Source organism: Acinonyx jubatus, chromosome C1, assembly GCF_027475565.1.
Source record: "Acinonyx jubatus isolate Ajub_Pintada_27869175 chromosome C1, VMU_Ajub_asm_v1.0, whole genome shotgun sequence".
In the NCBI taxonomy this organism is placed as follows: domain Eukaryota; kingdom Metazoa; phylum Chordata; class Mammalia; order Carnivora; family Felidae; genus Acinonyx; species Acinonyx jubatus.
The window spans coordinates 23,742,258-23,767,921 of NC_069381.1; the positions used below are offsets into that span (position 1 = coordinate 23,742,258).

The window sequence follows — 25,664 nt, forward strand, 5'->3', positions numbered from 1 at the left end:
ATTGCAACTTGCTCTCCTTTTTCTTCCTATCTCTAAATGCCTATGCCCCTTCAAAAGCCTCATTTCTCTCTCCCCCATCCTAGTCCTGCCTTCTCTCCCATCACTTCTTCCTCCTAGTTCGGAATACTTCCCAGAACCCACCATGGCAACAGCTGTGCCCAGGGGCACAGTGATGGTTCAGGATCTCAAGACAAGCAGCTGACAAGGCTGCCCTCTCCCTCCCCAGCACTTTAGCTCTGCTACATCTGTGTACAGAAACTCAGACACACCTGCCCCGACCCATACCAGGTCAGGCCCAGGGTCCCTCCTGACCAGCCAGAAGATGCAATCTGACCTTTGCCAAACTCTTTATTGAACCAAAAATCAACACCAAGCGGACTGCAGAACAGAAAACTCCAAACAGCTGACCCTCCCTTTCTTCTGCCCCTCTCTCCCTGGAACAGCTCTGGATTCAGCACTGGGGAAGGAATCAAAGACTCTCTTCTGGTGGGTAATGAGGGTCAGGTCTCTCTGGGGAAGGAACACTCAGAGCCAGCTCCATCTGTAGGACCCAAAGAGTCAGGAGCTGGGCTTCGGGGCTCTGGAGCTGCAGCGGGCTGACCGAGTGGACCGAGAATTCCAGGGGCTGCAGGGGACAGGGCAGGAGTTGGGGGAAGGATCTCCTGGCCTGGGGACCTCAGTGAGGCTTGGAGCTGACGGCTCATGGACACCAGGGATTCAAGATGTTGGAGCAGGGCCTGGTGGGGACAGGAGGCTCTGTGGAGGCGCCGGCCATGGCCAGATGGTACTGCTGAATAGGGGTGCCTGGATTGGCACCGGCCTGGCTTGGGGGGCCACTGCCCTCGCCCAGGACTCTGCCAGGTCTCAGGCTCTTCCCACAGTCTCCCCCTGCTTCTGGGTGGCCTCTCCCAAGCACAAATTCCCCTTGGAGCCAGGCTGCTATTGCCCTGGTTCTGCTGCAGAGTATCCCTTGGGGGATGGGACCCCTTTGGGGCCACATCGGGACTCCTGTGCTCGGACTGGTAGCATCTCATCTCCACTTTCCTGTTGAAGGAGACCATCTTTTGAACCTTCTGCCACAGAGGTCTGGACTCTGCTGTGTCTGGAAGCCCTGCCTTGGGGAGCAGCACAGCCAGCACCAGGCTTGAGTGAGCAGCTTCCAGGCCTGGGGAAAGAGGAAGCAGAGACTCAAGGCCTGGTAGGAGAGAACACACCATCCCCAGAAGCTGCATCGTGAGTGCAGCAGTAGGTCTATGGTTAGGTGCCAGGAAGAGCTTTCCAGCAGCGAGATGGGGGTCCAGTGAGGAGGAGGCTGAGCCTGTCTCAGGAGAGTCACTTTCAGCACGGGAAAGGGCTCACCTGCCTGAGAGTGGGGCAATGAATGGTTTGACCTCAAGACTGTATGGATTCAGAATCTACCACACTGTCACCAGGAAAGGCAGCCCAGAAAGGCCAAGTGCTCTGCCTGGGAATGGGTACAGCGTACCCATTGACACCCCACCCCCACCCGAGGTGCTTTACTGGAGCCATGCCCTGGAGATACCCTCCTGGGCACAAAGGCCAACCTTGGCCTAGGGTAGTGGTGGTGAAAACATCCCTCCTTCCAGTCTTAGGTGCTGTTTTGGTGGTGAAAACATCCTTCCTTCCTGTCCTTAGACGATGCTTTCAGTCGATTGTTTGTGGGTCCTGCCTCTGTCCCGCTGTGTCTGCATGAAAGTGGCTGTCCCATGAGTTTCTATTCAGGACGCCTAGTTGAAGGGTCAGTATGTGTTGTGTTCAAGAGCCCTGTTTCTGCAGCCAGGCTGCCTGGGTGTGAAGCCTGGCTCTGCTCCTGACTGGCTGAGTGACTCTGGACAAGTCATTTGCTTTCTCCCTACCTCAGTTTCCTCATGTGTGAAATCAAGAAACTGACAGTTACCGTTCTGATGGGTTTATTTTGAGGACTAAATGAACTAGTGTAAGTAAAGCTTTTAGAACCCTGTCTGCCACACAGTAAGCAATATATACCTATCATTGTTGCCCCGCGTGCCCGTCTCAAGAGTTCCCTTCTGAGATGTGCCCTGCCTCCATGGCCACAGAGGTGACTGTCAACAATGCCCCATCTGGTCCCAGATGAGGGGAGGCAGGGACCGGCACGGGCATCAGGGCACTCACCGGGGCCTCCCAGAGAGCGCAGTCTGGTGGGCAGGGGCTGAAAGGCAGGCAAGGGCAGCAGGACCATCCCCACGTGTTCCACGGCTGCCAGGCCATGGCGCTGCTTATTGTTGAGGTAGGAGTAGAGGAGGCGGCAGTTCTGGGTGTCCCGAGCCCCGTGTGGGCACAGCCTGACCACACAGATGTCCTATAGTTGAAGGAAGGGGAGTGGCTTTTGCAGCTGCCATCTTTTCCCCCTGAGAACACCCCTGGTCTCATCCAAGCCCCTGAGAACCCTGTGAGGATGTGTGTCCCCACTTTCCAGAGGAGGAACCAGAGAGACTTGCCCAGGGTCACAGAGCGTCTACAGTTATAGTGGGAACTAGACCCAGACACCCCGAACCAGGCCCCTGCCCTAGAGGAGGAGAGAGGGGAAGCACAGGGCTAAAGGTCCCGGGCCAGAAGGCAAGGGGGTGCCCAAGGATGGCAGTTACCTTGGCCTCGGCTGGGCAGATGTTGGCCAAAAGATCCCAGACAGTATTGGAGGGAATGCAGCCTGCTGAACGGATCACTTCGGGCAGGGCCTGGGGGCAGGTAGGATGGCCGGTCAGCCCCCTAGCTTCCCACCCACTTAGGGTGCACTCAACACCAGCCACCACGAAGCCACAGCCTTCAGTGAAGAGGACGGACAGGCAGTACACCAGGACCCCAAGAAGGTCAGTGACTGCCCAGGAAGCCCCGATTGCCCCTGGAGGCCTACAGCCTATCCTGGCCAGGCTCCTACAGCTCCTCAGAAGCCCCTTCCTCCCTTCTTGAACCTCCCACCCACATCCAGTGGTTCAGCTGATCATTCAGTCACTCAACAATCACTCCTAAAGCTCTCCCCTGGATCAGGGAGGCACCAGACTGACTCCTCTCCCAGGGCCCTCTTGCATTATGCCTTGGGTTACAGGGAGTCCTTGACCCATGTGTGTGTGTGCAGGAGTGGGGCTGGCGTCTCATTTGCCCCATGCCTAGTACAGTGCCAGGCACAGAGAGGGTCCCAATGCCTTGTTTTAGAATGAGGGAGAGAAAGAAAGAAAGAAAGAAAGAAAGAAAAGAAAGAAAGAAAGAAAGGGAGGGAGGGGAGGGAGGGAGGAAGGAAGGAAGAAAGAAAGAAAAGAAGGAAGGAAGGAAGGAAGGAAGGAAGGAAGAGGAAGGAAGGAAGGAAGGAAGGAAGGAAGGAAGGAAGGAAGGAAGAAAGAAAGAAAGAAAGAAAGAAAGAAAGAAAGAAAGAAAGAAAGAGGTTGTGGGTAGCTGACCGGGCTGGCCAGGGTGGGAGGGAGACCCTGGAGAGCAGGGCTGGGGTACCATGAGGAGCCGACAGCTGTTTCCAGAGACCAGCTGGGCCTTGGCCCTGAACCGCTTGATGGAGAACATGTCCAGCACTCCCTCCCAGGGCGGCTGGCTGGGCAGGGCCTTTGTGGGCCCGGCAGGCATCTGGAGCCTAGAGAGAGGGACAGAGAGACAGGGCCAGGCAGAGCAGGTTATCAGGACCTCCCTCAGCATCTCCCTACTTTTCAGAGAAGGTCCTGTGTTCCCAGTGTGTATGCTGGAACACCAGTCCAAGCACGGCCTGGTGAGGGGGAACCGGCAGACTGCAGCGACTGGTTCCAATGTACCGATGAGGAAACTGAGCCCCACAGCGGAAGCAGGATTTGCCCAAGGCCATAGACAAAGAAAAGTTCACGCCGCGTCTGCCTCCCCAGCAGGTGGCCTCCCCCACTGACCCTCTCCCACCCCCCGCCCCACACCTGTCCTGGAGCTGTGTGGGAGGCTTCTCCCTGGTTTGGGGCATCACTGGAGAGGACACCAGGGTTGAGCTTGGGGTTCTCTGGAAGACACTGTCCCCTATCCTCCCAGTGGCTTTGAAGGAGGCTGGCAGTTCACACGAGGGCTTCCAGTCTACAAAGAACAGAGGCAGAAACTGAAACAGGAACAGGCAGCTAGATGAAGCCAGGCCAGGGCTTTAGAACCAGGCTTTGACCCAGGTTCTCTTCGAGGTGACCTGGGACACAGATATGCCCACCCTGCCACCTTCTCCCCAGGCCATGAATCCCTGCTGCTGCTGAGCCCCACACTCAGCCCCAGCCTGCCCACCACCCCTGCACCCATCCCGCGCCCCCGCCCCAACCCATGCAGATGCGACAGCTGGGGTCCAGGAAATGGTGCTCATGCTGCTCCGTGGTGTCCTCGTGCTGCTCCGTGGTGTCCTCGTACTGCTCCGTGGTGTCCTCTGACGTGGCAGGCAGGGCCAGTGGGCTACTGTCTACGGGCACCATGGGTCCCTAGGAGGCACAGAGGGAGAGAAGGGTGGGCTGGGAAGGCGCTAAGGAAGTCAGCAGCTCTCCAGGACCAGGGAGCCTCAGGGATAGGGTTTCATTTTTCCAAATAAGACGTTCTTTTACCATAAAGGTACTAAGAACTTGTTAAAGAAAATATAGAAAATTCGAAAATTACCAAAAAAAAAAATAAAAATCACCTCTTGTCCCACTCGTCAATGACAGTAATTGGTATTCTGGGTATTCCTTGTAACAGTTTTTCTATACCCAGGGCTTTGGGGATTCTTTGACTAAAATAGCTGGGATCAAATATTCAACCTGTATTCTCACCGTGCCACGAATGATCGCACAGGCGCCTGCCACGCACACACGGACCATACACACCGTGGACCGTCATGTACACATCTCCTCTATCGCTGGATGGTGGGATCATTCCCAGATCCTCACCATTGCTAACAGTACTGAGGACATCCTTATGCAGAAAGTATTTTCCTAAACTTTCAACCATGTCCTCAGGACAAGGTTTTAGAAGCAGAGGACAGAATCAGGGAGAATAAACATTTTAAAGGCTTTCGATGCCCACTGCTGAATCACCTTTGTCCCTCATAATAGAAATGGCTTTTTAAAAAAAACATTGCTTTGGGGGCACCTGGGTGGCTCAGTCACTTCAGCGGCCGACTTCGGCTCAGGTCATGATCTCATGGTTGGTGGGTTCGAGCCCCCCATCTGAGCTGTCTGTGCTGACAGCTCAGAGCCTGGAGCCTGCTTCAGATTCTCTCTCTCTCTCTCTCTCTGCCCTCTCCCTGCTCACTCACTGTCTCTCAAAAAAATGAAAACATTAAAAAAAATTTTTTTAAAGCACAAATATTGCTTTAGGAAGATTTTTAAAGATTTTTTTAAACTCTATTCTTGCCTTATAAACCACCTCCAGAGTTGCACCAAGGCACAGGCTTTGGAGTCGGGCAGCTTCAGATCACAGCCCCCCGTGACCAACTAGAGTGACCCCATGACCAACTAAGTGACCCTGGGCAAAGGGCTTCAGGGTCCTCATCCAGGAAACTGGCATCACCTACCCTGTGGGTCACTGTGAGATCTGAATGAGGCTCTGTTTGTAAAACGGGCACTTAGCAGGTGCTCGATAAGGAGTAAGATGTGATTCTGTGTTATTCTCCCCACCCCTACTCGGCCTCTGTCTCCCTAGCGAGCACTTCTTTCTGGGTCTTCAGTTCCTACCTCTATGCTTGGGTTCAATTTACTTAGAAAGCACAGGCTGGTTTGGGTTGGGGACTCCTTCCTGCACAGGCCGCAGTTCTGGAGGCTGGCCTGGTTATCGGTTTGCAGCGGGCGGGGGAGCGGGAGTTTTCATCTGTCATGTTCACTGCCATTTCCCCCATGAACAAGGCTCAAGGGGCCTGCGCTGTCCATCCTGGACATGTAGCTGATTAGAGTCGGGTGAACATCTGACCCACCAAACACCCAAGCAGAGCCACAGGGGCCTCCCGAGAGTGACTGAACTAAGCCAGGGGGGCGTTCTGATCGTCTGTGGGAGGTGAGCTGATGAGTTCACTGATTTCAGGGCTGCCGAGCCACCATGTCGGGCCCCATGCAAGATGGAGGGGCAGAAGGGAGGAAGGACAGGATGGTCACGAGGACGGAGCGGATCCCCGGTGACAAGAGGGGCTCCAGATGGGTCTCTGCCTGCCCGGAGCACTGCTAAGCCCTGCCACGCCACCGGAGAGAGCAGGGCTCTGTCCTCCGAGAACAGTCCGAGAACAGCCACTGCCTCAGGGCAGCCCTCCTGTTTCCCAACCAGAGACCTGGTGGGAATGGCTAAGTTGGGAGAAGCTGCAGTGATAAGACTTAACCACCACTCACGTGGGGCGCCCTGGAGTTAGGCCGGAAGGAGGGGACCGGCGCCGAGAAGGCCCGGACAGGCCATGCCAACAGGTCAGTTCCACCCCGCGGAACTGCGGTAGCGACCATTGCCTCGCTCATCAAGCGGACCCTGGGCCTCACGGTCATCAGGTGACTTGCTCAAGGCCACCCAGCTGCTGAGGTGAGCAGTGGGACCCTGGGCACGAGCCCCATCAGTGCCAGGTCAGGCTGTCGCTTACCATCAGATCCTCCAGGGTCAGCGTCTGGTCCCCGTCCCGCGGGATCTCGACTTCACCCTTGTGGGTCAGTTTGAACGCCGGGAGGCTGCACAGCTTCTTCTGTTGCTGCTCAATGATCTCCAGGCCCTGGTGGGGGCCAAGCCGCCCAAACTCAGCCAGGCCAGGAGGTCTCAGGCCCCCAAGATATTCATACTCCTCCCACATGGCCCCTCTTCTGTGGGTCCCCTTCCTCTCCCTCATAGTTCTGCTTCCACTCTCCCCCTTCCCTAACAAGCCCTCTACCCTCAGCCCTACTGCTCCCATATTCCACTCAGCCACCCTCCAAACTCAAGCCCTGCCTCCTCCAGCAAGCCTTCCTGAACTTCACCTCCTCCTACAAGTCAGTTCTGCCTCCCACCGGACCCCAGCTTCTGTCCTGGGAAGAGTACAGTGCAGTCCAAGAGTGCAGGCTCTGGAGCACCAGCTGCGTCGTTACTAGAAACCCTCAAGGCAATCTGGTGCTGGGCAAGCACTTCACTGCTCTGAGCCTCGACTTCTCTGTTTTCTAGGAATTAAATTAAGAGCATTAGGTTAAACAGTGTATGCAGAATGCTCGGCTGGAGCCAAGCTCACAGTAAATGCTGCCTGTCATTCTTATGGCTGATCAATATCATGCTATCTGAAATGTTTCCTGGAAGCCTGGAGGAGGTCTCATCCTCCCTGGCAGGGCTGGCTTCATGGGCAAGGGCTCCATGCTGTTGCACGCGGTGCTGCACTTCGTTGGGGTCCCATATGTCATGCGGCCACCATCTTGAAATTCTTAATAGTTGTTGAGCAAAAGGCCACATGCTTTTGTTTTGGACTGCACCCTATAAGTTACGTAGCTGTTCTGCTCCTGGTCCCCCACAGGCTCCTGCACAAAAGCTCAGCCTACAGTGGACAGAGTCACCTAGTGGATTCTAGGTGAATCTAATCAGCCCAGTGTCTTCCAGAACAGGGGCCTCAGCACCCCACTCCACCCCACTGGCCTACTCCCTAGATCAGCCCCCTCTCTTTCATGGGCCACCAGCAAGCATTGTGCAAACATTCCCCAAAGCCGACTCAGTGCCCACACCTTCCAGGTCCCTGAGCAGCCCCCAGGAAGGGAGAGAGACACAGACACAAGGTATACGGGGACATGACTGTGAAGCGTGAGGGCTGTGGGGTCCCTCGCCCAGCCTGAGGCACCAAGAAGACTTCCAGCCTTTTCGAGGGCTTCTGAGGCTGAGATGGAAACAGAGGAACCCCAAGGGGTCTACCCCATCTATGGTGGATGACAATCCTGGATTCCAGACTTCAGACCATCATCCCCAGTACCCTCACCCCTGCCCCCAGCTTCACAGAAAAGCAAGTGGAAGATGACACCTCTCAGGGTGTCACCTCTCTCAAAGCTTTCCACCCCAACCCCTTTCCATTTCTGCCTCTTTTTTTTTTTTTTTTTTTTTTTTTTTGGTGGACAGAGTCTCTTTGACTTTCTCCCTGCTGCCCGCTCTTTCTTTCCACTTCCTCCTTTCTGTTTCTGTCTGTCTCGTGCTCCCCGTATCTCATTCACTGTCCACCTCCTCACTGTCTCTGTCCTGCTACATCCTCTCTCCGTGTCCCTCCCACATCACCTACCCTGACTTGACCCAGCGGCTCACCCTTTTCTCCTCCTGGTCCCGCCAGCGGGCCAGCTCTTGGGGGGCCAGCTGGGTTGAGCTCATCCGCACCAGGCCGTGGGGGGTGACATTGCCCTGAAGCACTTTGAGAAACAGGTCCTGCAGGGGCAGGTGGGGGGGGCTGCACCACACTGCTCCGGAAGCCCCCACCCCAACATCCCGCCAGGGCTTCTGGCCTCCGAGGGAGGGTGTGGCCTAGCCCAAAGTGCAGCTCACCGGATTGCGGGGGTCACGCAGGTTGAACAGCAGGCTGCGGTACTTGGTCTTGTAGCGGCAGTTGGTGGTTTGTGTCAGGTCGAAGAGGGCTGCCTCAATGTCAGCAGCGATGCCCCCCACCGCCTCCTCACTCAGCACCAGGTCTGGGAGCTCCCGGAGGCTGCGGGAGGGCAAGGGTGGGGCCATGACTCTGAGCCGGTGAGGAGAGTCTGGAGTCTGGTATGGAGCAGGGTCTGGACCAACTGCGCTTTCTATCCTGGGCATTTTCCTATATATACACACATTTATTCTCACCCCAACTTTGTGAGGAAGCAGTGTTATCATTCTGCACTTACACATGGGGTGAGTGAGGCTCAGAGAACATAAGCGGCTTGCCCAAGGCCACACGATCAGTGGCAAAGCAAGATCTGACTGCTCAGCCTGAGCTCCATCATTGGCCAGTGGAACTGGGATGGAGAAAGCCTGGGGAGAAGGGTAGAGCATCAGTCAGGCAGGGGACAGAGCCCTGGCCCTGAATATAACACGGACTCTGCCACTGACTTGCTGTGTGGCCTTGGCAAAGTTCTACCTTCTCTGAGCCTTGGTCTCACCGTTGTAAATGAGAGCTCTGGGCTCAGATCTGAGATGCTCCCAACAAAGGCTCACCGCGTCTGGAAGCATTTGCTGTGGGTGACAAGCGCAAGGACATGAGCAGCAGCAGTGGTTTCATGGGAGAGCATGACCCTGAAGCCAGAGAGACTCGCGTTCGAATGTCAGCTCTCCACCGGCTCGCTGTGTGGGCAAGTGACCTCACGGCTACAAAAGGGGGTTAGTCATACATTCAGAAGCCCTGACAACATGGCATGGCCCTGGGAGGTGAGGACAACTGTGAGGATATCATGGAAGTCAGGGGAGCGGGGAGCGAGGCCTTACCGACTCCACAGCACCTCCCGCATGGCGTGGACCACAGCGCCCCGTACCCCGATATCCAGGGATAGCTTCTCCTGTTGGGGCTGAAGCTGAGCTGTGGGGAAAGAGAGTCACGAACTCCCGTGGGATTCTTAGGAGCAAGGGGAGGGAGCGACTCGATGCTCAGTCTCAGGGACCTGAGATGTCTGGGATCCAGCCCCAGGCAGCCAGTCCTCTGGTGAAGGACTCAGGTTGATGGGAGCAGGGGCAGGGGTGAGAGGGATGAGTCCTAGCAGGGGCTGGGGCCAGAAGCTGGGCATGAGGCCCCGCCACACCCCAGCAGGTCCCTAGAAGACCAGCTGCTGCTAAGGCCTCCATGGCCCCTCACCCGAGTCCTCCCTCCAGTCTGGTTCAACAGGCTCCTCCTCTTCGGGCTCCCGTGGGCCGCCCTGGAGGGGAGGGGAGAGGAACTAAGGCCACACTCTGGGAGCAGCCTCCCGGCACCAGGGGGCCACTGCTCCCCCAGCCACCTCCCCACCTTCTCCCCAGTGGGCAGGAGAAGCAGCACTCACCCCAGGCCATTCGGCACAGGCCTCCTGAACAGGAGCCCCTTCCTGCATGAGAAAAGGGGATATGGAGAAGTGGGGGGGGGGGGGGGGCCCTGAGGGGAAAGGAATGACTCATCAGATGGCAGAAGAGGTCAGAGGCCACCAGAAGCCCATGCTGTCCCTCCTGAGGGTGGGGGCTAGAAGACCTTACCCGCCGGTCGGCCAGGAACAAAGGTCAGTGACTGCCCCCTCTCCAGATGCCCTGGAGGCTCAGCCCCCACCCCGGCTCCCGTCAAGGTCCTGAATTCAGCTGTGCGGGAGAAAGCGCACACAGGCCCCACTAGCCAGCCAAGTGAGGGTCTCACCTGTCTCCGGCTAGTATGTTCTGTGTGACCACAAGCAAGTCACCCCATGCGTGTGGGAGGCAGTGACATCTCTGTGAAGCAGGGAGAAAAATCTCAGCAGGGAGTAGGGAGCATTGCCTGTGTAAAGAACCTGTTCTGGGGCGCCGAGGGGGCTCCGTCGGTTAAGCGTCTGACTTCAGCTCAGGTCACCATCTCGCGTGTCCGTGAGCTCGAGCCCCACGTCCGGCTCTGTGCTGACAGCTCGGAGCCTGAAGCCTGCTTCGGATCCTCTGTCTCCCTCTCTCTCTGCCCCTAACCCACTCATATTCTGTCTCTCAAAAATAAATAAACGTTAAGAAAAAGAAAAAGAAAAAAGAACCTGTTCTGTACCTGGCATCCAGTGGGGCCTCGGGCCACGGGCCTTTCCTTCCTTCTGGACCTCTGGACAGGTGATACAGAGCTGGCCTCCATCATGTTCTCCAGAACCTCCAGCTTTGGATGCTGTGGCTCCCCAGCCTGGCCACAGCTGATGGCCCCCAGGAGATGGACCACTGCCCCGGATCCAAGCTGCAGGGGAGGAAAAGCACTTCAGAACTGAGCAGCGCAGGCCCTTCAGAGGGCCCGTTTCACACTGTCACTCTCCCCTATGGCACCGTAAGCCAACATGAGGACAGAGAATATGTATGTCCTGGGCCCGATGCCTAGAAAAGGCCTGACACAAAGTAGCATTCAAGAAATGTTTTGGGGCGCCTGGGTGGCGCAGTCGGTTAAGTGTCCGACTTCAGCCAGGTCACGATCTCGCGGTCCGTGAGTTCGAGCCCCGCGTCAGGCTCTGGGCGGATGGCTCAGAGTCTGGAGCCTGTTTCCGATTCTGTGTCTCCCTCTCTCTCTGCCCCTCCCCCATTCATGCTCTGTCTCTCTCTGTCCCAAAAATAAATAAATGTTGAAAAAAAAAAAATAAGAAATGTTTTGCTGACTGCATGGCCTCTGTCCCAGGAGAGGAGCCTGTCTTCATTCTTATCCTTTCACCTTCCCTCCTCAGCCCCAGCCCTTTATGAGTATCTCAAGGTGCAAAATGGATTTGGGGCTTCTTATGAGCTGTAGAATCTATCCCGTTCCCCTTTTTACTTTGGCTGCCAGGGAGCTCAGCATTAACTTTGGGTCCAGCAGTTGTACCTTTCGGGATTGGTAGATAGTAGAGGTTGTCATACCAAGATTTCTCCTTCTCTTTCCCCTTTTCTTTCTTACTTTGGGCTTTTATTCCATTACAAGTATGTTTGATTTCTTCTAATCTATTGCAAACCATGGAGAACTATTGTAAAAGCAGATGTGTCTGAAATCTAATCTTTGAATGAATGATCACGAATGGTCAGGTTCCAAAGGGTGGGGAAACTGGAAGTCTGAGGTTTAGCATCGTAGGGAAAGGGGAGTGCTACAAGGCTCTGGAGGACAGCAGGCCAGGGGGGCTGGGATTGCCTCTAGTGTGGAGGATCCCTCCCACCCCACCGAATGTGAGGAGAGGGAGGAGGAAGAGCAGAAATAAAAAGGAAAAACCTACGTAACACACATGCTTCACCCCATGGGGCATTTTCATTTCCTCCTTGGAGAGAAAGGATGCAGAGATTAGGATTCAGAGGACCAGTGACCCCACTGCAGATAATTCACAAGAAGACACTCACACAAAGGTGTGAAAGATGTTCAGTGTTCGCCGGATTAGCAAAAAACAAACAAAAATCCCGAATGAGTACCCTCCAATGTCCATCAAAGGGGGAATGGTTAAGAAACCGTGATACAGCATACTATGGATTCGAAGTGGCCATTACAAAGAGTGAGTCATGGGCGCCTGGATGGCTCAGTCGGTTAAGCATCCGACTTCAGCTCAAATCATGATCTCATGGTTCGTGAGTTCAAGCCTTGCATCATGCTCTCTGCTGTACAGAGCCTGCTTCGGATCCTCGGACCCCCTCTCTTTCTCTGCCCCTCCCCTTGTGCACACGCTCTCTCTCTCTCTCAAAAATAAACATTAAAGGGGCGCCTGAGTGGCTCGGTTGGTTAAGGGTCCGACTTCGGCTCAGGTCATCATCTCACAGTTCGTGGGTTCGAGCCCAGTGTTGGGCTCTGTGCTGAAGGCTGGGAGTCTGAAGCCTGCTTCGGATTCTGTGTCTCCTTCTCTCTCTCCCCCTCTCCCACTTGCACTGTCTCTCTCTGTCTCTCTCAAAAATAAACAAACATTAAAAAAATTAAAACATAAAAAATCAACATTAAAAAAAGAATGAGTCATAATAAAAACTTCTAGTTTTTTGTCAGAGGCTTATAAAGTAGCTGCCCCTGAAGAAAGCACATCACACATGATCTTATTAAGGTCTCAGATCAACACCATGAGGTATGTACTATTTCCATCCCCATTTCACAGATGAGGAAAACTGAGGGTCAGAGAGGATACGAAAAGTCCCACAACTACTAAGCAGCAGAGCGAGGGATTAGAGCCTGTGTCTGTCTAACTCAAGCCCAGGCACTGAACTGCTGCGCTATGTGGACAGCACTGACAGATGTGGAAAGATTCGTGGAAAGATGTCAAGGCATAGAATTTGGAGGAAAAAAAAAATAGGTTACAGAGCAGTATCTGTTGCATAAGCCCATTTATGTAAATACATATTTATAGACGCATAATGGAGGTTATCTCTGGGGAACGAAATTCCAGAGGGACTTTCACTTTCTGCTTGTAGACACTTGGGTATTTATGTGACTCAAAATGAGCACGTATTTCTTTTATAACCAGAAACATATTTTTTAAATATAAAAGCAAGTTTAGAACAATGCGTGTAGTGTGCTGCCATTTGCGTTAAAAGCGAAAGAATTTTTAAATTTGTGTTTGCTTGAATCTGCATAAAATATCTCTGGAAGTATCCACAAACCTAAAAACAGAGGCTGCCGGTAGGAAAGGGACAGGGAGCTGAAAAGGAGACTTTTCACTTTTTTTTTTTTTTTTAACCATGGGAATGAATCAGCCTTTCAAAAAAGTAAATTAGAAAAAGGGGGCGGGGGGGGGAAACGGGATATCTGGGAAGGAAAGCAGGAAAGATATTGAGAACAGTCCTCCCTGGCTTAAAACTTTTTGACTGGCCCCTGTCTCAGGGGTCTGTACACCCGCATACTAGGCTCCAGAACAGGCAGCTGAATCCGACCAGCAAAGAACTTTAGATACTGGATTTATCAGACTAGAATACAAAATACATGTAATATGTTTAACAAAAGAAGGAGTCAAATATATGAGTGAAGGGTAAAACAATATCAAACAATAACCAAGCAGATTTGGTTGGAAACCAAACACAACTTCTGGAAATAAAAACATAATAACCGTCAGAATTTAAGACTCAGTATCTAGATGGGGCGCCTGGGTGGCTCAGTTGGTTAAGCGTCTCTTGATTTCAGCTGAGGTCATGATCTCACGGTTCGTGGGTTTGAGCCCCATTGGGGCTTTGTGCTGACAGCCTAGAGCCTGCTTGGGATTCTCTCCCTCCCTCTCCCTCTGCCCCTGCCTCACTCAAGTGCTCTCTCTCTCTCTCAAAATAAATAAACATTTTTTAAAAACCCAACTCATGGGGCGCCTGGGTGACTGAGTCAGTTAAGTGTCCAACTCTTGGTTTCAGCTCAGGTCATGGTCTCATAGCTTCATGGGTTCGAGCTCCGCATCAGGCTCTGCACTGACACCATGGAGTCTGCTTGGAATGCTCTCTCTCCCTCTCTCTCTGCCCCTCCCCCACTCGCGCTCTCTCTCAAAGTAAATGCATAAACTTAAAAAAAATTTTAGGGGCGCTTGGGTGGCTCAGTCGGTTGAGCATCCAACTTCGGCTCAGGTCATGATCCCGCCGTTCGTGTGCTGACAGCTCAGAGCTTGGAGCCTGCTTCAGATTCCGTGTCTTCCTCTCTCTCTGCCCCTCCCCTGCTCACACACACCCTCTCTCTCTCTCTCTCTCTCTCTCTCTCTCTCTCTGAAATAAATAAACATTAAAAAAAAATTTTTTTAACCCAAGTCATTAAGCTCACTACAGTAATAGATTAGAGAATAAAAATCGTATGATTATCTCAAAAAATGCCGAAAACATATTTGGTCAAATGTACTGTCCATTCAGAATAATGAGCAAACCAGCAATAGAAGGGAGCTTCCTGAACTTGATAAAGGGCATGTTATATAAACACATGGCAAACATACTCTGGTGAGATGACCACATTTCCTGGAAAGTCCAGAACAACACAAGGGTCCCTATTAGCATCACTTCTTTCCAACGTTACATTTCTTCTTGAAAAGATTTTTATTTTGTAATTTTTTTTTTACCATTTTATTTTTAAGGAACCTCTACACCCAACGTGGGGCTCGAACTTACAACCCCAAGATCAAGAGCTACACACTCCACCAACTGAGCCAGCCAGGCACCCCTAAAAATTTTTTTTTAATACATCACAAGTGAAATAATAGATAAATTAGAAAATTAAGAATTTCTCCAGCAATTCTATCTCCCTTCAATCCCACTTTGGTTCAACTGCCACTTCGCAGCAGAGTAGACACAGAAGAATTGAAAGCACAGACTTGAACAGATATTTGTTCCTAGCAGCATTATTCACAATAGCTGCAAGGTAGAAACCACCCAAGTGTCCACAGACAGATAAACAGATAAACAAGATGTACTCCAGGCAAGACAACGGAATATTATTCAGCCTTAGGAAGGGATGGAATTCTGATACATGCTTACAGCATGAAGCTTGAAGACATTATGCTAAGTGAAATAAACCAATCACAAAAGGACAAGTGTTGTACAATTCCATTTATATGAGGTACCAACAATAGCCAAATTCATAGAGATGGAAAGTGGAACACTGGTTATCAGGGGCTGGGGGAAGAAGGGAATGGGGAGTCATTACTTAACAGATACAGAATTTCAGTTTGGGAAGATGAAAAAAGTTCCGGGGATGGATGGTGGTACTGACAGCACAACAGTGTGAATGTAACTCAAAGCCACTGCGTTGTATACGTAGATATGGTTAAAATGGTACATTTTACTAAAATGAAAAAAACTTTAAATAATGAAGAATTTCTGTCCATCAACAGATACTATAAGGCAAGCAAAATGTGAGCAATATTTTGGAAGGATACAGAACATAGAACTGACAAAAGGATAGTATCCAAAATATATCAAGAACTCCTACTGATCAAAAAGGAAAAGTTAGGGGCGCCTGGGGGGCTCAGTCAGTTGTCGGACTTTGGCTCAGGTCATGATCTCATGGTTTGTAAGTTCGAGCCCTGCGTCGGGATCTGTGCTCACAGCTCAGAGCCTGGAGCCTGCTTCAGATTCTGTGTGTGTGTGTGTGTGTGTGTGTGTGTGTGTGTGTGTGTGTCTGCCCCTCCCCCACTTGTGCTGTGTCTCTCTCCATCTCTCAAAAATAAATTTAAAAAAATTAAAAAAAATTTTTTTATAGACGAAGTATGGAAACAGCCCAAATGCCCATTGATGGATGAATGGATAAAGAACATGTGTTTGTGTTACTCGGCCATCAAAAAGAATGAAATCTTGCCATTTGCAACTACGTGGATGGAACTGGAGGGTATTATGCTAAGTGAAATTAGTCAGTCTGAGAAAGACAAAAATCATATGACTTCACTGATATGAGGACTTTAAGACACAGAACAGATGAACACAAGGGAAGGGAAGCAAAAATAATATAAAAACAGGGAGGGAGACAAAATAGAAGAGACTCATAAATATGGAGAACAAACAGAGGGTTGTGGGAGGGGGGATGAGCTAAATGGGTCAGGGGCATTAAGGAATCTACTCCTGAAATCATTGTTGCACTATATGCTAATTAATTTGGATGTAAATTCAAAAAATAAAATTAAAATAAAAAAATAGAATGACAGAGATATAAGTACAGAGATTGTATCAGAGAATAAAAAGAGAAGAGGCAAGGAGAATACAGTGGAGGCAATAGTAGAAAGGGGGCAAGTGACTTTTACCAGGTTTCTGATGGGAGTTTGGGATGCTATGGTTCGTCTTGATGGAATTATCCAGGGGATCTGTGGCTCTTGGGATCTGTCTGGGCTAGACTTAAAGATTCAGGGGCGATGTATTCTCCCAACTAGAGCACTCGAGTAAAAGTTCTGCCATAATAGAGTTTGACAGAGTTAAGAAGTATAATCCCACCATATGTTACCAAGAAATCTTACTGGGCCTCACTGTTCTATCTTTATTCTTCTTTTCCTTCTTCCTTTTATTTTTTCTTTTAACAAATCACTTTGAGGGGCACCCGAGTGACTCAGTCAGTTAAGCGTTTAACTTCAGCCCAGGTCACGATCTCACGGGTTGTGGGTTCAAGCCCCGCGTCGGGATCTGTGCTGACAGCTTCGGAGCCTGGAGCCTGCTTCGGATTCTCTGTGTGTCTCTCTCTCCCTCCTCTGCTTGTGCTCTCTATCTCAAAAATAAATAAATATTAAAAATGTTTTTAAAAGAATTTTTTAAGAAACAAAAAAATTTTTGGCAAAGGCTTAAGAGGAATGCCCAAAATGTATGTAAAGGTTCTCCTTAATATAGGGAAATGGAAATAAAAATTGAAACAACATTGGGACACTAGAGCATATTCCCACGATGGCAAACATTGAAGTCTGATGGTATCAGGTGTTGGTGCAGATTTGGAGCCACTGGAATTTATACACTGCTGGTAGGAGTATAAACCGTTTTAACCACTTTCAAAAACATCTGGCATTGTTTAAGGAAAGTTGAAGACGTGTATACCTTGTAACCTACAATTCCACTCCCAGGAATATTCCACGGAGATACTCTTGCTCGTGCGTACCCAGAAACATACACAGAACTGTTCATCATAGCAGCACCAGATGGAACAGCAAAACAATTCAAACAACCCAAATGTCCACATGGAGTCAATAAATAAGTCGTGGCAATATTCATGCAATGGGATACTTGCTGCCAACATCTAGGATCTGTATAATCTCGGGGAAATTGCTTAATCTCTCTGTGGTTCAGTTTTCTTATCAGTAAAACAGGGATAATACCAGGTATCTACTTCACAGGGTTGATGCAAGGTTCTTAGAACAGGGCCTGGAACACAGCATGCTGTCTCTGTCAATGCTGATGTTAAGATTCCCTACGGGCGCCTGGGTGGCGCAGTCGGTTAAGCGGCTGACTTCGGCTCAGGTCACGATCTCGCGGTCCGTGGGTTCGAGCCCCGCGTCGGGCTCTGGGCGGATGGCTCGGCGCCTGGAGCCTGCTTCCGATTCTGTGTCTCCCTCTCTCTCTGCCCCTCCCCCGTCCATGCTCTGTCTCTCTCTGTCTCAAAAATAAATAAATGTTAAAATAAATAAATAAAGATTCCTTGGCTCATGCCCTGAGAGATCCCTTCCGGGTACTCGACCACACTTAAGCTCCCCACTTCCATTCAAGCAATGCTGTCCTTGCTGATCTCCCCACCTCACTCCTCCCCTCGAGACCCGACCCCATCTACTGCTCCACTCCCGTAACACTCCAAGCTGCCTTCTGCCTGTGTACTTTTGCCCATGCTCTGCCCTCTTCCTGATATGTCCTTCTTACCCTTCTCTGCCTGCTGAACACTTACTTCCTTTGCCCAGACCCAACTCAGGCAGCCCGCTCCTCCACCCTACCCTACCTCAAACCCTCCCACCCCCCATTCCCCAAGGTAGACTCAAGTGCCCTCTGGGTATTTAAGGTCTGCCGGGCCTCAGTCCCTACCTCTGGTTACTTGTTCACCACCCCCCATTGGACCATGAGATCCCTGGAGGAGCCCCCCTGCTTGTTAAACAAATTATAATAAAGTCCCATAAAAATCCAAACCCCATAGCCTGGCTCAGAGCACAGGCTCTGGAATCCCACGGGCCTGGATTCAAATACTGGCTCCACCACTTACTTGCTGTGTGACCTTGACTGAGTCACTTAACTTCTCTGAATCCCAAACAGGAGTATTAACACTCATATTTATTTATTTATTGATATTTATTTATCTTTGTTTTTATTTTTTTAAAGGAAACTGGTTTTGGTTTTTTGTTTGTTTTGTTTTAAGATTTACTTATTTTTGTATGAGAGAGAGAGAGAGAGAGAGAGAGAGAGACAGAGCATGAGGAAGGGAGGGGCAGAGACAGAGAGAGACACAGAATCTGAAGCAGGCTCCAGGCTCTGAGCTATCCGCATAGAGCCTGACGCAGGTCTCGAACCCACAAACTGCAAGATGGTGCCCTGAGCCAAAGTCAGACACTCAGCCGACTGAGCCACCCAGGCACCCCTTAACACTAACTTTTAATGCTGCTGTGAGGATTAAATATGAGATGGTAACGTCATGTGAAGTTCCTGGTATGCATGCTCTCACTGGTAAGCACCCAGTAAAAAAAGAGCTGTTCTTAGGTTACCGCCTGCTAGAAAGACAGGCTCCTCTCGCACACATCCCGACACTTGGAAGCTGCAGACAGTGCACCTGAGCCTGGACACCTGGGTGGGGCCAGAGGTACCTCCCCGGCTCTGGCGAGCAGAGCAGGGGGGCCCTGGCAAAGCTGCCCTCCCCACATCACCTGCTATTCCATCTGCAAAGCGGCTCCAGACCTCACTGGCCAGGAGCTCAGAACAGAGCCCCTGTATTTCACACCAGAAGAACACAACACAGCCAGCCTCTCATACCTGATTCCCATTTCATAGAGGAAGCCGCTATGACTCAGAGAACAGACATCTCCCATCGCAAGTGACCCTGTAGTGCGAAGCAGAGACTAATCTCGAACCCACCTGTCAGCCCCCAGCGCGAGCCAGGCTGCCTCCAGCAGAAGGTGCTAGGTCACTGCAAGGGTCCCAGACCGGCTGGACTCTCTGCCCACGCTTGCCCGCACCGCACTCAGCCCTGACCTCAGCCACCCATCCGTCCCTGTCACAGCCCCCTCTCAATTCTTGGCCTGAAGCTGGGAACCAGTTGCCATAGCAACGGGTTGTTTGGGAAGCTGTCCGGCTGAGTCAAGGATGGGGCCCGGAGGGGGAGGCAGCTGTGGACTGCTTCCGGTCAAGGCAGGTGGGCACCTGGCGCCACCACAGAGCTCAAGCAAGCCCCTCAAAACGCTTCAGGCCCCGGAATCCTAATTCTGGGCATGTGGCCCAAATAAATCACCTGAAATGGGGAGAAACCAGATGCACAGGGACGTTCACCCCAGCGTGGCTTAGAACAGCACAGCACTGTATATGTCAATGATAGGTAACATTTTGGAGTGTTTGCCTTGTACCAGGCACTGTGCTAAATGCCAAACACATGTCACCTCGTTTGCTCCTCACCGCCACCCTATCAGGTAAGTACTTTTAACACCCCCCCCCCGCTTTTGCGGATGAGGAAATAATGCTCAGAGAGGTGAAGCCACTTGCCTAGGTCGTTCGGACAGTGGCAAAGCCAGGACGGAACGTCAGCCTGTCCGCATCCAGGCTCCGTACTCTTAACTACACGACGGCAGTCGGAAATGAGAAAAGGAAGTCCCAGCCCATCCTCTGGTCACACCAGCGCCTGTGGCTGTGACAAATATGTCTGCAGCCTGCTAGGATATAGGGCTCAGGGAAAGCACAGATTCGACAGAACAATACGTACCGACTTGGAAAGACCTCCAAACGCTATAATGCTTGAAAAATAAACAAAGTACAAATCCCAGAACAATGAAGCATAGTATGAGCTTATTTATATGTGTGTAATAGATAGATGTAGATGTTCATAAAAGGACACTGGGGGGGGGGGGGACTCCAACCGTTAACAGCGATGATCTCCAGACGAAGGGCAATGAGGCCTGAAAGCATTCAAAGGGACTTCCTCTTTCTGTGTTAACAAATTAATTGTGAAAAAAAATTTTTTTTCTTTAAGTAAGCTCTACACCCAACGTGGGGCTTGGACTCACGACCCCAAGATCAAGAGTCGCCTGCTCTACCAACCGAGCCAACGAGGCAGCCCCACTGTGAACATTTTTTTAAATACCAAAAAAGCCGAGTTATACATCGGACATGTGTAAAGAAAAGATATGTATGCACAGGAAAAAGACGAGAGGAAGGACATCCCAAAAAGTTGGCATCGTGGTTTTTTTTCTTTTTCTTATCTTCTATGATAAACACATGCGTTTTTTTATTAAAAATTGTTTTTGAGCGATGTTTACAAAAACAAGGTAATAGCATTCTAGTGCAATTGTAATACCAAATAGTGGTATATCACACAGCAGCTCATGTGCTCCTATCCCAGTTTTCCTAATTTGCTGTTTGGCCCTGAACTAGTCATTTCACCTCTCTGAGCCTCAGTGTCCACATCAATAAAATGGGTATACATCAACAGCCCCTACCTCATAGCGTTGTTAAGAAGATAAAGTGCTTAAAAAAAAAAAAAAAAAAGACGACGACGACCAAGTGCTTACCAGCACATGGTAAGCAGGCCAGATACCATGATGCCGACAGGGAAGCTGCACAAACAGGCAGTATGGTGAGCTCTCAGGGTTTATACACTGGCTACGTCAATTACCAGAGGTGTGATCTTGGGCCAGTTACCTTACCTCTCTAGGCATCATGGGAATATTAAATCAAAAGTACCTACGACACATAATACATATTCAATGAATGTGATAAAACTTCCACTATGTAAGAAATATACACCAAAACCAGGAGCATCACCTTCTGCCTTTGGTGTAGAAACATGTTAGCTATGATTATTAATAAAATAACGATTATTCTAATTAAAGAGCAATGGAGAGAGAAGCAGTGAATACAGGGGGAAATGGCTGGGCATCGACTCTCTCACTGTGTGAGATTGGAGGAGTTTGTTAACTGCCCCGAGCCTCAGTTTCCCCATCTGGAAACATGTAGCTAATGCCCATCTTTGAGGGTTATTGTTAACACTAAAGCAAACGCAAATTTAACATACATTAATTAATTTACTTTGTGCCTTACGCTGTGCTAGGCGCATTATTTTCCACCATCATCTCACGTAATTCTTAGAACAACCCCTATTAAATTGGAACTACTGGGGCACCTGGGTGGCTCAGTCGGTTGAGCATCCGACTTCAACCCAGGTCATGATCTCCTGGTCTGTGAGTTCGAGCCCCGTGTCGGGCTCTGTGCTGACAGCTCAGAGCCTGGAGCCTGCTTCCGATTCTGTGTCTCCCCCTCTCTCTGCCCCTCCACCACTCATGCTCTGTCTGTCTCTCTCAAAAACTAAACATAAAAAAAATACATTTAATTAGAACTACTATCCCCTTTTTACAGATGAGGAATCTTCAGCTAAAAAATATTCCAAGGCTACTCAGCTAGGAAGTGGACAGAGGCAAGATTTAAACCCAGGACTCACCAACTGCAAAAGATGTCAGCAAATGTAGTTCATCTTCTCTTTCCTGACACGGTGGGTCTCAGTTTACTCATATATAAAATGGGCGTGAAGGATAATGTCCATTAAGAACCTCTGTAGCTTACCACTATTAAACTCCACCGCTAAGCATGGTGTGTTAAGACTGGCCAAGCCCTTCCTATCCCAACCTCTCAGACTCAACTTACCAGTTTGGGGAAGCTTCCTGGGCTGGATTCCTCTGGCTGGTCCCAGCTGGAGTTGTCTGTGCCCTGGTGCTGGGCATGGGGCATTGGGCCCCTCCTCAACCTCCTAGCACACTTGGATCTTCTCTGCCCCACGGATGGGCCTGAGCGAGCTTTGCTGGCTGCAGGCTCCAGGGAGCTGGCGGGGGCGTCGGCGGGAGCAGGGAGTCCTCGCCCCAGCCTCCCTCTGGACTCTGGCTGAGCCTTGACATCTAGCTCCTCCTGGTTGTGCGAGACAGCAGGCCCGTCATCACAGCCGGCCCCGACTATGTGCTCAGCTTCTTGCCACTCTGTGAGAGCCTTTCCAGGCACTTCCAGGCATAGCACAGAGCTCTGTGGAGGATCCCGGGCAGCTGGCCCGAGGGACAATCCTCCGTCCAGCAGTGGGACCCCGACAGGGTCGGAGGGGCCCACTGGCTGGGCCCCATTCCCCGCAGTGGGCAAATGTTCAAACTTCTCAGTCCCCGAGACACATCCCACACAACTGCCACCTGGATCTCCAGGCCCAGACCCACTGTCCTTGGGAGAGAGAGGACTGCAAAGGTCTCCCAGGGACTCCCAGTCAGCACCTGGTGGGAGGCCTCCCACACACTGGGGGTTGTCCCCACCAGGGGACCACAAGAAGCCCCCCTCCCCACCCTCTGAGTGGGCCTCACACTTCCTGTTTTCCTTTCTTGCGCCCACAGGGGCTGGGCCTGGTGAGGACGGCAGGCTCCTTTTGGGGGGCTCCTCTTTGCTGAGGGTGGGGCTTCTCTCATCACGCCCTGGAGAACTCCCACCTCCTCTGGCCTCTCCTGGCTGGGGGCAGCTTGTCTCCTCCAGCCCCGCCAGCCTCTCCCTGCCAACCAAAGCTCTCTCTGGGAGACCCACAGACGTGCCATGAGGATTCCCAGGCCGACTTTCAGCTAAGATGTCGTGCAGAGAAACCTGGAGCCTCTTGGAGGCCCGAGTCCTCCCCTGAGCAGGCACTATGGGCAGCTGGAAGTGGAGCCCAGGGACAGGCACCAAACCCTGGCTTTGTGTCATGGCTCGCAGCTCCAGGACCATCAAGTGGGCCTCCGCCTCCAGGCTGGTCCCAGGAGCACCCCCAGCCTGGGAGCCGGCACCTCGATGGGTTCTTCCCCTCAGGACCCTTTTCCTGCTGCCAGCCCAGACATGGGCCCCAGAGTTCACCCCTGGCACACGTGGCCTGGGGCCTGACAGGGAGCTGGCTTCTTCCACATCCTCCTGGAAAAGCCCACTGCTGTTGAGACTGAGGGCAGGGTCCTCTGTGCTGGAGCCCTCTGCAGCCCCCTCCTGAGACATGTCTGTCCACCTACAGGGGCCCAAAGCAGAACGCAGACCCTGTGAAGAGACAGAGGAGACCCCATCATGCAGTGTCTGGCCGCCAGCCCATTCAGGACACCAGGCCAGGGGGAACCTGGGGGACAGCCTCCCCTCCAGGTGGAGGCCCCGGGGGCCCTGCCGACTCTGAGGCCTGGCGGCCACAGTGAGACAGCACCCAGCGACATAAGCACCCCAGCAGGGCCTGGAGCCCCAGGTGAGGGAGGGGAGGCCCACCATCAAACCGGGTTGAGCGACAGCGACGCTCGCTGCAGGGCTTCCCATCTCCGAGAGTTCACGCTTTTGCTTAACGGGGCTGGAGTGATAAAAGTGCCATTTCTTAATCACCTACTACGTGCCTAATTTCATTTCATGCCGGCAGCCACAGGTGAGGAAACTGAGACACGGGGACGTTTAGCGACTCACCAAAGGTCAGGACACGCAGATAGGGGAGGAAGAGCGGGGCTTCTCCCCCCCCCCCCCCACCCAAAGCCCAGCTCTAAACCACTGGGCAATGAGCAGTGAGTGGGAATAACTCCCTTCCCACCGATCCCGTTCCAGTAGATACGACTTCCAGATTCCCAGGCCTGACCTGGACGGTCCCCCACGGCCCAACGCGTCCAGAAGCTTTCACCTGGGCTCCGCGAGCTTCCCCCTCCCCGGCTTCCACCCCCGGACTGGGCAGGAGCTGGGGTCACGTGAGGCGGGGAGCCCCCGGGTGAGGGAGGGAGGCGGGGCCTCTGAAGACGCCACGTGGACGGCACCCCAGGCGTGCTGGCGTCCTGGCACCGGCAGGGGGCGCGCTCTCCCTCTCGAGGGCTTCCCGGCGGAGGCGCCAATCCCTTGGGCTCCTGGGCGGGGACGGGTGGGCGCCTGAACCAGAGATCAGAATCGAAGGACCTTGAATCTGACGGTTTAAACTTGGTCCTAGGGCCATGGGGAGTTACCGAAAGTTCCTGAAGCCTGAGGGAAGTCAGAGTCACATTTCTGCCTAATTCTTTGTTATTTTAATCATCTCAAATGTAAAAATATAATTCATATAGGTGAAAAAGCACCTCCAAGCCCAACTGAAAGGTTAGAAATAAAAAGCTTAAACGTCCTCTCACATCCCGACTCTTGGGAGCCACCTTCCTTTCTTGTACTGTATTTGTTGTTGTTTTAGTTTTTTATTTATGCGACTTTCGTAACCGTGAATAATATTCTCCTACTCTGTTGCTAGGCTTATTCATGTTAATGGTATCTATTGGACTGGGGCACCTGGGTGGCTCAGTTGGCTGAGCGTCCAACCTCAGCCCTGGTCATGATCTCCTGGGTCACAAGTTCGAGCCCAGCGTTGGGCTCTGTGCTGATAGCTCAGAGACTGAAGCCTGCTTCTGATTCTGTCTCCCTCTGTCCCTCCCCTGCTCACGCTCTCTTTCTCTCTCAAAAATAAGTTTTAAAAAACATTCAAAAAAAAAAAAAAAGTATCTATTCACTCCCTGCTGTGGTGATTGTATTACCTGTGTTCCTTTCTCCCCCCGCCCCGCCAGTTTTTCTTTTTTGTATTTATTTTGTTATTGTTTCTATCGAACGCTATCACGGCTTTGAATAATAGTCTTAAATGTCCATCTCTCCCTTAGTTTGCATCGCTTGACTCTCTCTGTGAAATGAATAGCGCCCCCTCCCGGCTGCTGCCCTTCCCCCAGCGTCTCACCTTTTACTTTTGCTTTAAGGTTTGTAGTACGTCCGCCCCAGCCTGTAAAGATAATTCAGTTTGCCATACTTTGCCTGTAGATTGATTCTTAACATTAAAACCATATGACATTTATGACATTACAGCTATGTAAATATTTTCACTGAGGACCTAGGGATTTGATAGACATCACCGAGAGGGAAATGGAATCGGCCAGCCCTAAACCGGCACCACGTGAGGCCAGGAGAAGCTTTCGGGTCAGTGGGATACTCCAGTGCAGTTAGAGTGAGCGCGTTAGGTCTCTATATCAACATGGCTGTATCTCAGACACATAATGTTGAATTTAAAAATCAAGATAATGTTAATAGGAAGGAAACTGAGTGCCAGGCATATGAGAACTCTCTGTACTAATCTTCAATTTTTTTTTCTATACATCTAAAACTCATAAAAAATAAGGTCTACTATTTTTAGACCTTAAATAAGGGACACCTGGGTGGCTCAGGCTAGCTTGGACGTGGGACTTCGGCTCAGGTCATGATCTCACTGTTCATGAGTTCAAGCCCTGCATCGGGCTCTGTGCTGACAGCTCAGAGCCTGGAGCCTGCTTCAGATTCTGTGTCTTCCTCTCTCTCTGCCCCTCCCCCGTTCGTGCTCTGTCTCTCAAAAATGAATGAACATTAAAACTGAAAAAAGATTAAAATGTCAAAAATAAGGTCTACTACAAAAAAGAAAAGAAAAGAAAAGACAAAACGAATGTGTCGTGTGATCCATACCGAAAACCGTCATGATCTGGCTGTTAGAGTCACAGACGATGGAGGAGTTGAGA

General features: G+C 51.4%; 1 protein-coding gene across 5 annotated transcripts; it reads right to left on the reverse strand.

The window, feature by feature from the left end:
* Nucleotides 1-10: 10 nt before the first annotated feature.
* Nucleotides 11-23,884, reverse strand: SPOCD1 (SPOC domain containing 1). Of its 5 annotated transcripts, none has more exons than XM_053210613.1 (16): nt 23,759-23,884; nt 21,808-23,187; nt 11,799-11,840; nt 10,631-10,807; nt 9,921-9,962; nt 9,737-9,797; nt 9,373-9,463; nt 8,461-8,620; nt 8,227-8,343; nt 6,569-6,694; nt 4,307-4,460; nt 3,927-4,077; nt 3,484-3,619; nt 2,628-2,717; nt 2,155-2,341; nt 11-1,165 (listed from the first exon to the last, which is right to left on the reverse strand). In XM_053210613.1, the coding sequence occupies exons 2-16, from the start codon at nt 23,146-23,148 to the stop codon at nt 501-503; spliced, it is 3,540 nt and encodes a 1,179-aa protein (XP_053066588.1). In that variant the 5' UTR covers nt 23,149-23,187; nt 23,759-23,884; the 3' UTR covers nt 11-500. The 5 variants fall into 5 exon arrangements, with proteins under 5 accessions (XP_053066588.1, XP_026915603.2, XP_053066574.1 ...); XM_027059802.2 differs by having other exon boundaries at nt 23,593-23,857; XM_053210599.1 differs by having other exon boundaries at nt 21,808-23,482; nt 23,593-23,857.
* Between the last annotated feature and the right edge of the window lie 1,780 nt (nt 23,885-25,664).